The sequence below is a fragment of the Pipra filicauda genome, unplaced genomic scaffold, assembly GCF_003945595.2.
Source record: "Pipra filicauda isolate LSUMZ 115617 unplaced genomic scaffold, ASM394559v2 scaffold195_size2193078_pilon, whole genome shotgun sequence".
Classification (NCBI taxonomy): domain Eukaryota; kingdom Metazoa; phylum Chordata; class Aves; order Passeriformes; family Pipridae; genus Pipra; species Pipra filicauda.
The window spans coordinates 1,089,798-1,106,330 of NW_024104304.1; the positions used below are offsets into that span (position 1 = coordinate 1,089,798).

A 16,533-nucleotide genomic window follows, 5' to 3' on the forward strand; every position below is an offset into this window, starting at 1 on the left:
TGATTGAACTTTGTTCAAGAGCAATGAATGAAAACAAGTGTTGCAGTGTAACTGTTACATAGCTGGTTAGGGATACTTCTGAATGCCAATAACCTTCAATGTTATTGTAACCATACATCTCACTAGGATTTTAAAAAATACGCCTCAATGGCATGCCTTTCTCCATTTGAAGATAAAGGGCAATTAAGTTAGCTTTTTATAAACTGTGCTCTCTAGGGGTAATTACTGAGAAATTGGAAATTTCTTTTGATATATGCTGTGTGTCTATGTAAGTGGAACCAGCTTTCAGCATCACAGCAATCAGTCCTGTCTATGCTTTTTTTTTTTTTAAATATGGGAAAAGGTTGCCAAAAAAAGTTACTTTAACAGAGATACTGTATCCCACATTTATGCTACTTGTTGTACATTCTTATGTTATCTTGGTAGGTATGTTACACAACTGGTAAGTTACTTCCATTTTGATTTTGTGAAAATGGAGGGACTGATTCCAGTATTTTTTGTCACCAACAGAAAAAAATTATACAAATGCTTCCAAGTTGCCTTTTTGCAAGTTCCTTTAAAATGGAGAAAATACATCAAACCTTACAACTTGAAAAGCAGACTCTGGCAGTAAACAGACAGGTGACCAAATAGGTCATCTTTGTTATTTGTTTCTGTGAATCTGTGATTCATTGTGCTTCATCTTACTCATAAGAAAAGAGAATATTAGTTAGTTGTAGACTTTTCTCTGCCTTCATTGTGTGAATTCTTACAGCGGTATATTATTTTTGGCATATGTCAATAGAACTCTATCAGGGGAGCAAAAGCTTAGATAGAAATGTATGAAAAGAGCATACAGTTGAAGGTTACAGAGTATCGTTTAGTTGGTAAAGCCCAGCACTTTTTTTGGCACCCATTCATATGTGCTTGTGACTTACAAATTAGCTAGTCCTCAGAAAAGGTGATGTTACTGTGGATTATGTCCTCATAGATATTGTAAACCATTCCCTTTTTTTTTTTTAATGGATGTAACATATGTTTTGTAATTGGGTAGTTCTAGACTAAATATATATTTTGTCTGTGATTAGATACTCTTTTTGTCCAATTCTGTTTCATTGGTGCTTTCTAATACTACTTGTACTAGATCAAAAAAAAAAAAAAAGATAACATTTTTGGTTAAAATGTTAAAACATTTGCTGCAAGGCTGTGTTTAGGGATTTGCCATGCTCACAGTAGGCTACAAAGAGATTTAAATTGCTAAAACTTTAACAATTTAATAGAGATGGAAACTTTGTCTAAATGCATGAGAAGAACAGTTCTGCAACTCTGCTTTATATGGAGTGTGTGATGACGTTATAGGGATGTAACATTCTATTGTTTAAAATCTTCAGCAGGAATAATTTTGAATAGACAAAACCTGTTGTTTGTGATCCCATCAAACTACTATAGGACTGGGCCTATTTATGAATTACAGGAAGAAGCTGAGTTGACTTTATTTAGTCTTGTTAAAGAGGGGCTTAGGGATGATCAAATAGCAGCTTACAACTGTTTCAAGGACAAACATCATGGTGTTGGAATTCTCAATGGTCAGAGGATATAACAAATGACAGTGGTCACATACAACAGCTTGGGAGGTTTAGATCAAACACTCGGAAAAATGTCTATACTAGAATGATCCTGCAGCAGATTATACAGTGATATAGAATCTTGGTTCATGGAGATTTTTAGGATTCAACTGGAAAAAGCCACGGCTCACCTGACTAGTGTTGGCAGTAATCCTATTTAAAGTGGGGTATGGGACTAAATGGTCTTCTAAAGTCCTTTACAGCCACCACTTACATGATTCTCTTAATTCTGTCTTTAAGTGATAGTTCATAAGATTGATACAGAAACCCAAGGGTTTTGCAAGACTGGATTTTTTTAATAGATAATGCAATACTCATGCAGACATATTCACCGTCCTTCTCACCTATGCTCATCTCACAAGCAAGTAAAGAAGAAAGCACACCTTGATAGACAGTTGTTATTTATTATCCTCAACATCTACAAAGTACCCTTCATACCCTCACTAAATCTTGGAATACACTAACACATCCGTGAATAATACAATATTTATCAAAACCGTCCTACAGCTGTTTATTTGAAAGACATAGATCCCATTCTTGGAAGCATTGATGTAGTGGAAGTTTCTTCTTGGTCAACAGCTGTGCAAATGTATGTATTGATCTTTAGTTGCTAGGTGTTTTAGAAAACTTCTGGTAACTAAGATATTGGATTTTAGAAAAGCAGATTTTGAGTGATTGAGTCAGGCTGAATGGAGAGACAGGAATTTATATATGGAGATAAAACAAAACTTTTAAGTGAAAAGTGAAGACATTGCTGCTTGCATTCCAGTAAACCACGAAAATAAATATTTCTAGGTGAGTAAGAAGGTCAGGAAGTAAGCTCAAGAGCTATGTCAAATAAAAGAAAGAATGAGTCCAAAATAAGAGCTAAAACTGAAAGCAAAAAATATAAGAAAGTGAGAATGATCACAAACCTGGCTAGTTTGTGTCGTAATGTGTTTTCAGATCAGCAGTGGGAAGCTGTTTGCCTACATTTAATGATGTGAAAAAAATGAGGACCATTGTTCATAGAACAAAGAATAGTCTTAGATTTTTATTTTTATTTTTGCAAGATTCTTGAGATTTTTCTACTAGAAATGTAGAGAAAATAATGGCAATCTGTGGAGAAAGCAGTGTGATTTTTTTATGATGAAACCAAGGGACTTGGAGAATCTCTACTGTAGAAAATCAGAAGACCTGGCACCTGAAACTGCAAACCTGAAAGCTTGAGCTGTCCCTTGAGCTCCTTGGGACAGGAATCCAAGAGCTTAGCTGCCAAAGGCCATATGGATAGTGCTGGCCTTTGTGCCTAACTCTAGTCTACCACGTATTCTGGATAGATAAAGCTCATACTCTTTTTCAGAGCACCACCTTTGAAGGCAATTTGTAGGGTTCAGCTCTTTGGTGAGTAGAGTCAAGTATCAAGAAAATTTGACCTTGCAAAGGTCATATGCTACTTTTTAATGTAAAAAATTAATAACTTTTCCTGTTTGTGTACCGTGATGAAAATATTTGACCTTTTCAGAGTCTGAAAAGTAGAATTTTTTCTTCTCCCCCTCAGCCCTTCTTAGCACTGAGTTTTCTCTCCTTGCAATAGAGTTTTCTACCAGGTCCAGATATAATGGTCAGTAAGATTCAGAGAGCATGTCCTCTTTTAACAGTAACTTCTGAAGTCTTACTTTGTTCACTTGTAGGAAAACTTGTGTCTTCTCTTTGGACCTTCTCTTCCCAGGCCAACCCTTTCTATGGAAGCTAGGAAAAAGTAATTTTCTTTAGCTTAGCAATTTTTTTGAGTATTAATATGATTCTAATGAATACTTTAGGATATAAGCAGGTGATCTAAAATTATTATGGAGGAGCAGCTTAAGAAGTTACCAGCCCTCATCCTGGGATGTGATCATTTACTGGTTTTCCTAATTGGTTGTTTACAAAAAAAAAAAAGTTGCCTAAGAAACAGCTGTTGTTTGTTGTTCTGTGCTTCGATTGTAATATTTTGGGCACTGTGATTTCTGTTTTGTTTATAGTTTGCTTAAGTAAATTGATGCAGATCTGTTTCTACAAGGGAATTTAGATAATTCTATAGTAAAATTCATAGTAATAGACATACACAGCTCAAATACTTTAAATTATTTATCTTATTGTGTATTATCTTGTTGTGTAATGAAAAAAATCTATTGAGTACAGCAGGCTTTCCTAGTGCTCCAGTGTGTGCGAGAAGTAAGGCTAAAGAATAAATGAATGCACTATAATTAAACAAACTATTTGTACTCTAGTAAAATCAACTGTTCATTATATGCTTTTCATACTTCATGGTATTGAAATGCCACAAAATAATTTGCAGCACCTAGTATTGTCATTTAACAAAATGTCTTTTTTTCTGGAGTTAAACTCTGCACGCTGTTGAAAGATTTAAGAAAGATTTAAGAAGTTAGGTAAAAAATCCCTCTTGCACAAGGATATTTGTTCTTACCCAGGTTTTGCAACCTGCTTTTTGGATGAGTATGCTGTATCCAAAGCCCCTGTTTGCTTTGTTGCCTGCTGTGCTGTCAGCTCTTGACTTTGGTTGGGTTCTGCTGTAAGCATTTCTCTGGTCCTGTTCTGCAGCCCTGCATATATCCTCATTCAAGAAGTCTATATATTTAAAAGTAAAAGCTGGGCATTAGATGTTGAATTTGATTTGAGGTTACTTTGGTGACAATGTCTGATGTGTGACTGTCTCTGCTGTAGTGTATGGTTACAGCTGGTTGCATGGTGTTAGGAAGAGCACTCCCAGCAGCTTGAGGGAGGTGATCCTTCCCCTCTGCTCAGCACTGGTGAGACTGTATGTGCAGGGCTGTGTCCAGTCCTGGTCTCCACAGTACATAGGAGAAGAGACTGAGAGAGCTGAGACTGTTCAGCCTGGAGAAGATATTTTTCGGGACAGTGTGGGTGTGAATCTTAGCAATGCATATAAATAGGTGTCTGTATCAGAGGAGGAATAAAGAATACAGAGTGAGTCTCTTCTCAGTTGTATCCAGTGATAGGCCAGGAGGCAATGGGTGCAAACTGATATACAGGAAATTCCGCTTAAAACATAAGAAAATGATTTTTTTATTGCCAGGGTGGTCAAACATTGGAACAGGTTGCTCAGAAGTTTGAGTCTCTGTCCTTGGAGATGCTCAAAACCCAGCTTGATGAGGTGCTAAGCAACCTGCTGTAGCAAGCACATGTTTTGAGCAGGGGGTTGGACTAGATCATCTTCAGTGGCCTCTCTCAACCTCAACAGTATCATGATACTGTGATGACCCCTCACCACTCTTTCCAGACAAAGGGGGTAGGGAGCGTTTCTTTACTGTATTGGCTCTAAAGTTGGTTTTATAAGTGTCAATTACTTGGTTTCTGGTTTTGCTGATATAAAATAATTGCAGCCTATAATTGATAAAATAATTTCTTTCTACATTCGTATACTTAAAAAAATATTTTTTGAGCAGCTTTAAATGGTGCTCTTCTGTTTGCTTTGTTTTTCAGCCATTCTTATGTTGGCCCAGATTACAGCGTCCAAAAGAACACTGGAAAAATTTCTCTAGAGCAGATTGATTCTGTAAGTCCTCTGTGTTTCTGGAGTTATGTAGTATGTTGAAACTTAACTTTTAAAATTCAAATACTCTATGTACAAACAACATAAAAAATGTTTCTCTTTTTTTTATTCGTATTTTATTTTTAACTGTCAAATGAAATTGTGATAAAGTTCAAAATAAACCAGAATTAACTAAAAATGCCTCTAATCAGGGCTATAACGAATTGCCTAATTTTCTGCTTAATTTTGTGTACTTTCACAAATACCTAACATAATTATAAGGAGAGTTTAACAAAATTTTCTTATTGAATAATCATGCAACCCATGATGTTTAGTATATGATTATTCCATTCCAGTATTAGTATTTTCACTGCTCTTTTTTTGACTTACAGAAGGGGTTTTGAAAACAAGGAAGTAAATAAAATGGATTGTAAAACACACATGAATGTTATAGAGTCAATTAAAAACACATTGTAACTATTTTATCTGAATTTTAAGAAATGTGTGTGTTTTCAGGGTCCATCTTAACCATTATAGAGTTCCTCTGGTAGTGAATTCGATGGCATGACTCACATGTTAAAAAATAAAAATGCAAAACCTAAGTAAAATTGAATGTTACATGTTTTCTGTTCTCTGAGATCTTGCTTTATACCAAATAGTATTTTTCAGGGAGTAAAACCTGCAGATTAGTTGCAAGGAATTTTACTCTTGCTTGTTGTTTTTCAAAGATGTTTTTAAGAAAAAAAGTCCCCTTCCCTAGCCCCCAGAAACTCTTATCATAGGTCACTTTGCCGTTCCAGCAGCTGAAATAAGGAAGAGACAAGAAATATTGTAATGGAATTGTAGATATATGTTTCCTGACAGCAATTAAACCTGTGTTACTTTGTAGCTGAAGATAGCCTGTATCCCTCTGTCCTTTGGCTTTTGAGATGGTTGTTGGATTTGATGGCTTACGGACGCACTTGTGTTATGGTCAGTCCCAAAGCTCTCTGTACACGCGTAGCTTTTCTTCCAGCCATTGACGTTTTCAAGTGGAGCTAGTTAATAATCACAAGAAGCATGTATCCTACAAATTAAATGATCAGTGTGCCTTAAACAGGAATTTTTCTCTTGCCAGCTTTCTGTGAAGTCGTTCCCTCTCTGCATGCGGCAGTTGCACAAAGCGCTGCGCGACAGCCATCACCTCCGTCACGGGGGGCGGATGCAGTATGGGCTGTTCCTAAAGGGCATCGGCTTGACCCTGGAACAGGCACTGGAGTTCTGGAAGAAAGAATTTATCAGAGGAAAAGTGGATGCAGATAAGGTAACTCAACAAATGAAAAATATCTAAATATGTGAATGTGAGGATGTAGTTGATGTGTGCGCTGCGTTACAGATTTGAATAAGTGCTTGTTAAAGTAAGTAATTGGGCAAAAGGCACAGTAATGTATTTTAAAGGTGGGGTTTTTTTGCTCCCTTTGCTTATGATTGTAGTAATTTTGTTGGGCATTTACCTGAACTATGGATAAAAAAGGCAAGCTACAAAGAGGCTTTTTATTGATGAGTACTAGAAATATCTTACTTTACCATTAAATTACTAGGAAGCCGATGTCCTTTGTGAAATACAGGTATTATGTGACTAAATTAATTCACCAAGCAGGTAAGTGACCACAAACATCTGAAAGACAAGGTTAGCTTTTTTGTTGGTTGATTAAAAAATATATTAATTGGACATCTGTGTGTGAGGTAGGCTTGCCTTAGCAAATTTACAGTCTAAGAATAAAAAAAGAAACTGGAGAAGAATGGAGACAGAACAATATGTTCAAGGAAATGGTGAAAAAATGCTGTTCGGTGCAATGGGAGGCATTATTGACATATTCATTGGCCTAACCCTTGCTAATATTTTTGATAGTATCATGAGTGAGGAAGGTGTAACATATATATATACTATCTCTTTGAGAGCATGAAAAATACATGCTAGTTTTTGAAGGATTGTGACCTGCTCTTTAACTTGAACAGCTTAGGTAGGATGAAGTAGGCTGCCTCTTTTTTTCTAACTCCTTATATGTTATGATTTAAGAGGAGATACTTAATTTGTTAAAAAAGAAATCCAAAATGCATTTCTGTAGAAAAGTTTCAAGAACAGCTCTGAAGAGAGGTAATAAAATTTTTAGTGGAATGCCAATTACTTCCTAATTGTATTGAATTTGCATGGCCAGGTTTTGCTAGGGGATGAGGCTACAGGGATACGGCTTCTGTGAGAAGTTGCTAGAAACTTTCTTCATGTCCGGCAGAGCCAATGCCAGCTGGCTCCAAGATCACTGGCCCAGGCCAAGCCCATCAGTGATGGGCATAGCAACTCTGGGACATTCTGAACATATTCAAGAAGGAGGAAGAAAAATTTTGTGCAATAGCAGCTTCATCCAGAGAGAGAAGAGTTGAGACTATGTGAGAGGAACACCTCTGCAGACCCCACGGTCAGTGGAGAAGGAGGGGGAGGAGGAGGTGCTCCAGGCACCAGAGCAGAGATTCCCCTGCAGCCTGTGATGCAGAGCATGGTGAAGCAGCTGTCCCCCTGCAGCCCGTGGAGGTCTGTGGTGGAGCAGAGATCCACCTATAGCTCATGGAGGACCCCAGGCCAGAGTAGGTAGATGCCCAAAGGAGGCTGTGATTCCATAGGAAGCTTATGCTGAAGCAGGCTCCTGGCAAGGACAAGTAATGCCAGGGAGAGAGGAGCCCACTCTGGAGCAGGTTTGCTGGCAGGACTTGTGACCCCACGGGGGACCCATGCTGGAGCAGTCTGTTCCTAAAGGACTGCACCCCATGGAAGGTACCCATGTTGGAACAGTTTGTGAAGAACTGTAGCCTGTGGGAAGGACTCATGTTGGTGAAGTTCGTGGAGGACTGTCTCCCATGGGAAGGACCACACACTAGAACAGGGGAAGAGTGTGAGGAGTCCTTCACCTGAAGAGGAAGGAGTGGCAGAGACAACGTGTGATGAACTGACTGGAACTCCCATTTTCTGTCCCTCTGCATTGAGTGGGAAAAGCAGGAGTGAAGCCAAACCCAGGAAGAAGGGAGGGGTGGGGGGGAAGGTGTTTTAAGATTTAGTTTTATTTCTTATTACCCTACTCTTATTTGATAGGTAATATATTAACTTTTCCCCAAGTCAAGTCTTTTGCCTGTGACAGTAACTGGTGAGTGATCTCTCCCCATCCTTATCCCAACCCATGAGCCCTTTGTTATATTTTCTCTCCCCTGCCCAGCTGAGGAGGGGAGTGATAGAGCAGCTTTGGGAGGCACCTGAGATCCAGCCAGGGTCAACCCATGACAGTAGTTGAATTCAGGAAAATCCAGACTTTTCAATTGCCATTTCCTGTGCTTAAAGGAAACTGAAAGAATAAAAGCAAGCTATTAGAAACAATAACTGTAAAGATACACATTTGTTATTTCTATTTTCAAAAAATATTGGGAGAACATACCTGATTCCACCTACTTGAGCTTTGACTGAGTATGTACATGCACATGTATGAAGATATGTATGCACCTTGGATCCTATTTTCAGTCACAGGTTTATGACTTTCTACTGTAGCATCTTTGTTAATAGGCCCTAGAAATAAATGAAGTTTTATGATCCTATGTTTAGCTTCAGTAGTTAGCATATTGTGAATCAAGCAAGAGGTTATAGTTACTGCATTTGTCACAAGCAGGCTTCTTTTTCCATGTAATTTTGGTTCTTCTCAAGTTCTAGAAAACGAGCTTCAAACTGGGGTAAAAAAGAAAACGAATTTTTTACACCTCCAGCTGAAATTAATGGCCTGTAATTTTTCACAGTAAAATGTCATACAATGTTTAATGTCCTGAAAAAATGAAGTTTAATACAACTGTTATTGGTATTTTCTTCTTTTGACATTTTTGTTTTCTGGCATTCATGCCATTGTTTCTTTCCTGTAGAGTGGAGATAATTATACTGTTTTATCTTACTGGAGTATTGTGAATATACACATGCGATACTTTCTAAATATTAAGGTTAATTATGTAGTTACCAACTGGTATTTTGCAAAAATGGAGTGTTCAATTTGCTTCAAGTGGTTATGATTTCAAAATTGTTTGTTTGCATTTGTTTTTAATGGATGCAGCATCTATGCCAGTTCTCAATCCAAAGAATTCTTGGCAAACAACTTCAATCTTTAGTGGGATAGAAGTTACCTTGAACACATCAGCAGCAAACTGGCGTGCATGTCTCCAGGCTAAGTGTAGGCACATTGACAATTTGCTGATGTGAACATGCCTCAGGGCTCATTGATAAGAACACCGCAGAAAAATTTTTAAGAAATTATATTTTACCTTTAGAGAGGAATCTGTGAAGTATATTGTAAGTGAAGTGTGAAACCATGTAGTTAGTGGGGGAAAAAAATAATCAAGTACTGCCTATAAAGAAAGCACTGAAACTGGTACAGATACTCTGTTGGTGGGGTGATGAGGAATGATCATGTACTGGCGTGTTCACAAAGAGACAAATGCAGAGTGCAAAATGAACCTTTTTTTTGTTTAGCCACTGCAATTAAAATTACTCTGCAGATTGCTAGGTTAAGAGTGCCTAAATGGTGAATTATTCTTGTTCAGATGAAAGGATCAACTGCCAAATAATGGTAGATGCGTTACTTCTGACTGAATGGTTGTGCCAATTGGCTTCATAACCCAGTATTGATTTAAGACTGGTTTGTTTTTTCTATAAATTATAATCTTACTCTAAACAGATATTAATTCTCATAGATTCTTTCGCATTCTGTCCTTCATGCTTAAAAACTCCCCATCCAATCTGAAAACCTAGTGGGGGGGTAGGGGAACACTTAACTCCAATGTGCTTTAAAAATACTTGAAATACAAAAGTAATAAGATAACAAGACAAATGAAATAATTACAGTACAGATGTAAAAATTATTTGATAGTTGAAAATAAAGTCCTTAGTCGTAAAGATCATTATAGTGGAGATCATTAATTGGTTGTTACTGTTTTCAGATATTTTTGTATGATTAGTCTGTGAATGTGAAAAGGAAGAGTTGAAAGATAATGCAGTACTTCAAACGAAGGAAAGAAGAGATGGAGAATCAGTTCCTTTAAGGGATTATTCAGTTACTTCTTTAGCTAATAGCTTGGAATCGTGGTTTTGATACAGATGGGAGACTTTAAGGCAGCCCATCACTTTTTGCTTTCTTTTGCTGTATATATACTCGTGATATATATTCTCTTTCTTAGCAGTAATTGGTGTATGGTGGTACAAAATGCTCTCTTCTAGTACTCTGATTATTTACTGCTGTGTACAGAAGAACAGTTGCTAGTTGTGCACTTCTGTGTTCAAAAATAATTCCTTTGATATTGCAATTTGATATGGCATTGGCTTTTATTATTGTTGCATATACTACTGAGGTGCATCTTATAATTGTACATGAGTTTGGGGGTTTATTTATTTAATAAATCTCCAGAACTTAAGTGTTACTAAAAATTATCCTGATGATAGAAAAGCTTTCTTGTCCTTGTGTCTTCTTATTGAAAAAAGGCATGGCTCTTTAGCCCTTGTGTTTTGGGACTCTTTCCTCAGATGTGGCGACGCTCCGGCTAGTGGAGCATCTCATTCTTTCTGACTCAGTTTTCCAAATCAACTTACTGCAGTTTCATATGGCTTGTTGTTTTCTATAGCAGTTGATCACAAATGGCAAGAAGCAGGTAGTTTTCTTGTTGTCAGAGATTCCTGTCTGAGGTATGCCTCTTCATCCCTTCCCACTAGTGAAGGTCCTCATGGCAAGCCATTTTGCTGGAAGAGGAAAGAGAAAAGTTTACACAGATTAAACCTTGATCAGAGTCTATTGTTGGTAAAGAAACAAACCCTTGATAATTAAAGTTTTGAACTTCAGTTTTTCTAGTTAAAACTGGAATTCTCCAGTCTTTGTTGTGAAGTCAAAGTTATGGTGGCATTTTCCCATGATTGTTCACTTTAAAGTACTTTCATTTGTTCAGCTTTTTTTTTAACCTGTTAAAAATGTATCTGCCTTTACTTTTGATTTTCAGTTTTCATCATATGACGTACATTAAAAGGGAAAATTTTGGACAGTCTTGCAGCCTGTGGCATGTCTTAAGGACAGAGAAGAGCTCTAGCTACATAATTGCTCTTCCAGGACATCAATTACAGTGCTGGCATAATTTTAGTGATGTTTTTAACTGTACTAGCTACCGTAAAAAGAAATAGGATCAGTTTTTGTAGTTGTTACATATTAGGCACCAAAATTTATGTTTAGTAAGCTAATGTATGAGCTGATTAGTGATAAGGTTCTTGCATTGAAAAGAGTGAAAGCAATAATTATCTTTCCTGTACTAAAACTAATTTAGATCAGAATCTGCTCTCTTATGACTTGTTTTATTCCCAGCAACACACATTACTGTAGATATTCCATGCTGTAGTATCTTTTTAGAATTGTATGTATAAAAACAGATGTTGAAGCCAGACCTTGAATTTTGTAAGATTCCTTTTGTAGTCTTGAACTGCTTGTCAGTCTTGCACTTTATTATAGGTGTAGAAAGACTGTGTACTTGTCAGAAGAGGTTTCTCTTTTATTGGCACTCACAGCAGCAGCGAGAAAGTCATTCCATGACATTTTAAGAAAAGTAATGGATGGATTTCCCTATCTGGTTGATAAATTTCTGGGTTGAGGGATTGTGAAGTATCTGAATGTCACTAAATATAGAACCTTTAGCTGGGTCTTTCGAACATCTTCTTAACCATACAGCTCTCTCTCTAGCCATCTGCTGAAAAATACCTGTGGTATGTTGCCACACACACCACCAGTTATTGTATTTAAGCTCTTTGCCTATTTACCCCAAGTAAGACTGGGGATAACTGGCTTTGAGATGCAAATCTTTTGATCTGTATCACCTGAATGGCAAGCTGAATTGCATAGCAGGTCTCTTCCAGTTGAGTTCCTCTGCTTTTTGAACAGAAAAGTTTTGATAGAATAGTTTTTCAATCTTGATATAATTGTTTGTAAGAATATTTTTAAATTATTTTATTAAGCATTCAGATAAAGTGACTTCCAAAGCAAATCCCAGAATCCTGTATACTTTGCCTTCTTGTTTGATAATGTCTGTGTAATTGTTGTAATATCATATAACTGTCATATTCCATCTGTCTATATTCAGCCAGTAAATTATGACTGTATTTCATATTCGGTCATCCAGAAAAACAGCATGTTGTATCAAATGTGCACTCTGCTGATATACCACAGTAGGCACAATGTAAATAAAAATGTACTTTTGCTTTCAGAATTAATTTAACATTCTGCCATGTCTTTAAAATCTGCTGATGAATAAAGACAAAACAGCTCATAGATTATTTGTTCTATGCACAATTGTGTTTTGAAAATTTAATATATTGATTTAGGAAAGTGAAATTGCCATGATAGGGCTTAAGTATTTCAACATGATAGAGGTTACTACTTCTTGAAAGAAGTTTATGTTCTGATTTTGTATGAAATGTACAATACTATTTAGCTGTGACACTGAATTCTTTGTAATGTGGTGTGCTCTGAGCTTTTACTGTTTCCTGTATCTCTCTTTAAGTCCACGCAGAAAGGAGAAAAACATAGTGTCCCTCAAATATAATTTATTTGTTTTCTTTTTCTTTTCTTTTGGTTCCCTGCTGCACATGTGGGAGCAGAAGCATGTGGTCTTTATGGCAAGTTTTACGTTTAAATGCCAATTATTTTCTTTTTCTGATTCATCTACTTAATGGAGTTGGGTTTGGTGCATGAGAACTGGGGCAATACTAGTGAAACTCTAAGTAACTTTTTTTTAAAAAAGCAATTACAATAGTTGGACTCCTTCTTGTACTTTGTTACCAGAGTTATTTCCCTGGTTTTAGAACTTTACAGCAGGCACTATAAAATTAGGTGTGTGTTACTTCTGAGGCAGTACTTCTGCCAGTGAGCCAGACCTTCTTTATTCTTCTGTTCCCATTCTCCCTGCAGTCAAGTAATCTTTTAGTCAAGTCATCTTTTAATGATGAATTAACAAAAGTTTAAAAAAAAAGGTAGGAAAATAGTCTTGTCTATTTCTAAAACAAACTTTCTTCTGTCGAACGCAGAAAGGCTTTTGTCATAATTGCAGTCTAGAGTTCAAATATGTCTTGATTATAGTGCATTTTGCATAAGATAGAATATAAAATGTTCCTTATATGTAAGCAGTTCTCTTTATTATGACAGCAAGGGCTTTTCTTCACTTTTGTTTTCCTTGATCATTATCTTAAAATGTAATTTTGTCTTTTATTGGGCTGTTAATAAAAAAAAAATCTGTTTTTACAGCAGAGTTTTTACAGGGAGAATGCCAGTGATCTTGAGCCAAACTATGCTGTTTGGAGAGCTCCAATATCTAGCATCATCACACAGAGGCTAATATCTCTCTATGTTCATAGGGGTTGACAAACATCAATTATCCATGTATGGTTTTGTGTTTTAATGCCTTTTTTCATTCTTTTATTACTGCATCAAAAAAGTTAAGTCTACATGTTTCTAGGGTACACTTAAGGAATTTATCAGCCTGAGGAAATATATTAATTACTCAGCCTCCTTGTAGTTTTATTTTAAGAATTATTTGATTTTTTTTCCAATGATCAATTTATCTAGTAAATAAATTAATTTGTTTTAATCTGGACTTATACTGAGGAGTTGCTGATATCTTGAAACATTTTATGATTGGAGACTTAATGTCCTTCTGTTCTGTCACTGATCCTTGTCCAAGAAGTTTAACCATATTTCAGTAAAAGGCAAGGTTTTTTCCCACAGTTGTATCACATTTTGACAACTTCATCACTTTGGTTGGTTGAAGGGATATTCTCCAATCCAAGTCACTGGATCTCTTTGAGTGATGCTGCTGGTTTTGCAAATCTGAGGCTTAGGGTAAAATTGAATCTCTTGGACTTTACAGTATCCTGTTACAGATTAGATTGGGTCAGTTGTAGATTTCTAATGAAGAATACTGCTTAGTGGTTATAACCTGAGGGTAACAGCTATTTACCACTCAACCTCATGGTTAATGAAAAAGGCATGTGCCTTGCCTTTTGTGTGCCTTTTGTCATGTAATGCTGAACTTGGCTTCAGATGTCATTCAGATCAGTGTATAGATTGGGAAATAACAGTCTGTAAAGGATTCCTGATAACATCGGAACACCACAAGGATGCTTACAAGGGGATGCAGTAAAAAATTAATTAAGTTATCCAATAATATATAATCAGTCAAAATTGACAGCTTGCTAAAGTGAGCTCTTTGTGCAAGGTACATGACTGTAAAAGGAAAGAACACTTCTGTGGTTTAAGTAGTCCAAAAGGTGTTCAAAATTTTTCAGTCTCTGCTTCAAAGATTGCATATTTAGGGACTGCTATGTAGTTCAACCAGTTTGTAAAATATAAACAATTCTGGGAGCACATGAAGTCTTCCACTGTGTCTGGACATGGCTGCTCTTTGGAAACGATGCATAGATAGAGAACTTCAACTGTTGTGGTGGCCTTGCTCAGATCCTTTGACTCTCTGCCAGGTGTACTGAGTAGAACTGAAATACTGGATTATGAGCCAGTCTTGCTTGGATTAATTCCAGTATCCTGTAGAGGTCTTTGTATTTGGGAACATCCTAGCAAAGGTGAATTGCAGCTCTTGCCAGGAGCAGCACTCTTCAAGAGCAGGCCAATATGCACTGTTCGCTTGGGCTCATTTCTGGTGCTGTGCTTTGAAACATCTGTTGTTTTAATGCCAAGAGTCCTGTTCAAAATGTGGCAAGTCCTTCTAATTGAGATTGTCTGGAATGGCCAAGACAATTTTTCCTCAGACCTTCTCTCATTTGTGAGTTTTTCTTCTGCTGTCCCAACAACCTGGGAAGTCCTCATGTCCTGCTAAATTTTCAAATTGTAGTATAGGTACTTGGATAGCTTTGATTTCTGGTATGCTCTTTCTCCTTCCTTATGAGGAAAACTACTATCCCTAGAATGAAGGAGCCTGCTATGCCAGACTGTTGAGTTAAATGATAACAATTGGACATGGTAACATGTTGGACTATTTTTCAAGAAGCAGATATCCTAAGTACCTCAGGTACGAGCTGGAACCAAAAGTAGGGGCTTTACTCTAAATCTCTTCCAAAATCCATTCCATATTTGGCCTATTGCAGATCTACCTGGTTTGATAAAGGCTGTCTTCTCATCCATATCCTCGAAGATGTTGTGATGGACTAGTGAGAATAATAAACCCTCTGTCAGCGTGCAGCCTGAACCTCACGTCCCAGTCCTGCATGCGTTTCAGGATTCTTCACAAAGTGACACATCTCCACGCTGACATCCATTTTCTTTCCTATTCTTTCCCCATATGTTTAGGTTTTTATTGTACATGTTGGTCTGGGTTACAGTATATGCTACAGCATATGGTCATAGTATCATGAACTACGTGAGTCTGTAAATACGTTATGTGTTCACTGTGCTCAAAAAAAACTACAGAACATTATATGGGAGCATTCTTGTTTCGGGTATTGATACAGCTTGAATAAGCAGTAGGAAATCAGTTTTTAGACTTTGCAGGGGTCCCTTGACTGTCTTCATGCATCTTCTCTGGAAACTTCTAATACATGCTGCTGTGGTATACATATAAGGAAGGATTTCTCCAAGTTTTAATACAGACTTACTGAATTTCTTTTCTTGAATTTTTCCTTGGTATACATATTCTTTACATTTGGATTATAAGATGCCATTATGATCAATAGAGATCTAGCCTATACAGTCAATAGTGTTGTGGTGGAGAATAATTTATTTAATGAGCCCCTAGCTGCCTATGTTAGGGCAAATGGAATTGCTCCCCAGACTCCTCTGATTGCATTGACCTCCACTGACAATAATGGGAGACATCTGGATGTAGATGTCTGGAGCTGAATCTTATTCCTGTAGATGCAAACAATTAGTTACTCTTCTGTTTCACTTTCTTAGATATTTTTTGTTGTACCACATGCCAAATTTCTGTCTACTCTGCAATCCGTTAACACTCTTACACCTCTCTTGGTGATAATGCTTTCTGTGTTCTCCTTTGCCATTGATTGTTTTGGGGACTCTTATTCTCTATCTGCCACTTCTGATAACATGAATAGCCTGTTTACTTTCTCCCTTACCTTCTGCTGAAAGATAAACTCAAATTACATCTGTTAACTTCTTTGAATATTGAAATGTGAGAAAAACCGATTGAAAAACATCAGCAGAAAAATCTGAACGGCATTGGTGTACTTGTAATTGATGGAATACCAGGAGAGTGGAGGGTTTTTTTTTTTATTTAGCTGAATGAGATTCCTTGCTTTAGAACTTGTTTATTAGGTTATTTTTTTTTTCATCTCATGTC

At 36.9% G+C, this 16,533-nt stretch overlaps 1 protein-coding gene across 1 annotated transcript in view; it reads left to right on the forward strand.

Moving 5' to 3' along the window:
- PRIM2 (DNA primase subunit 2) overlaps window positions 1-16,533 on the forward strand; it is a 92,724-nt gene that overhangs the window by 54,155 nt on the left and 22,036 nt on the right. The window contains exons 8-9 of the mRNA XM_027730532.2: window positions 5,091-5,163; window positions 6,257-6,442. Coding sequence (XP_027586333.1) covers window positions 5,091-5,163; window positions 6,257-6,442 — 259 coding nt within the window. The remainder of the gene's footprint in view (window positions 1-5,090; window positions 5,164-6,256; window positions 6,443-16,533) is intronic.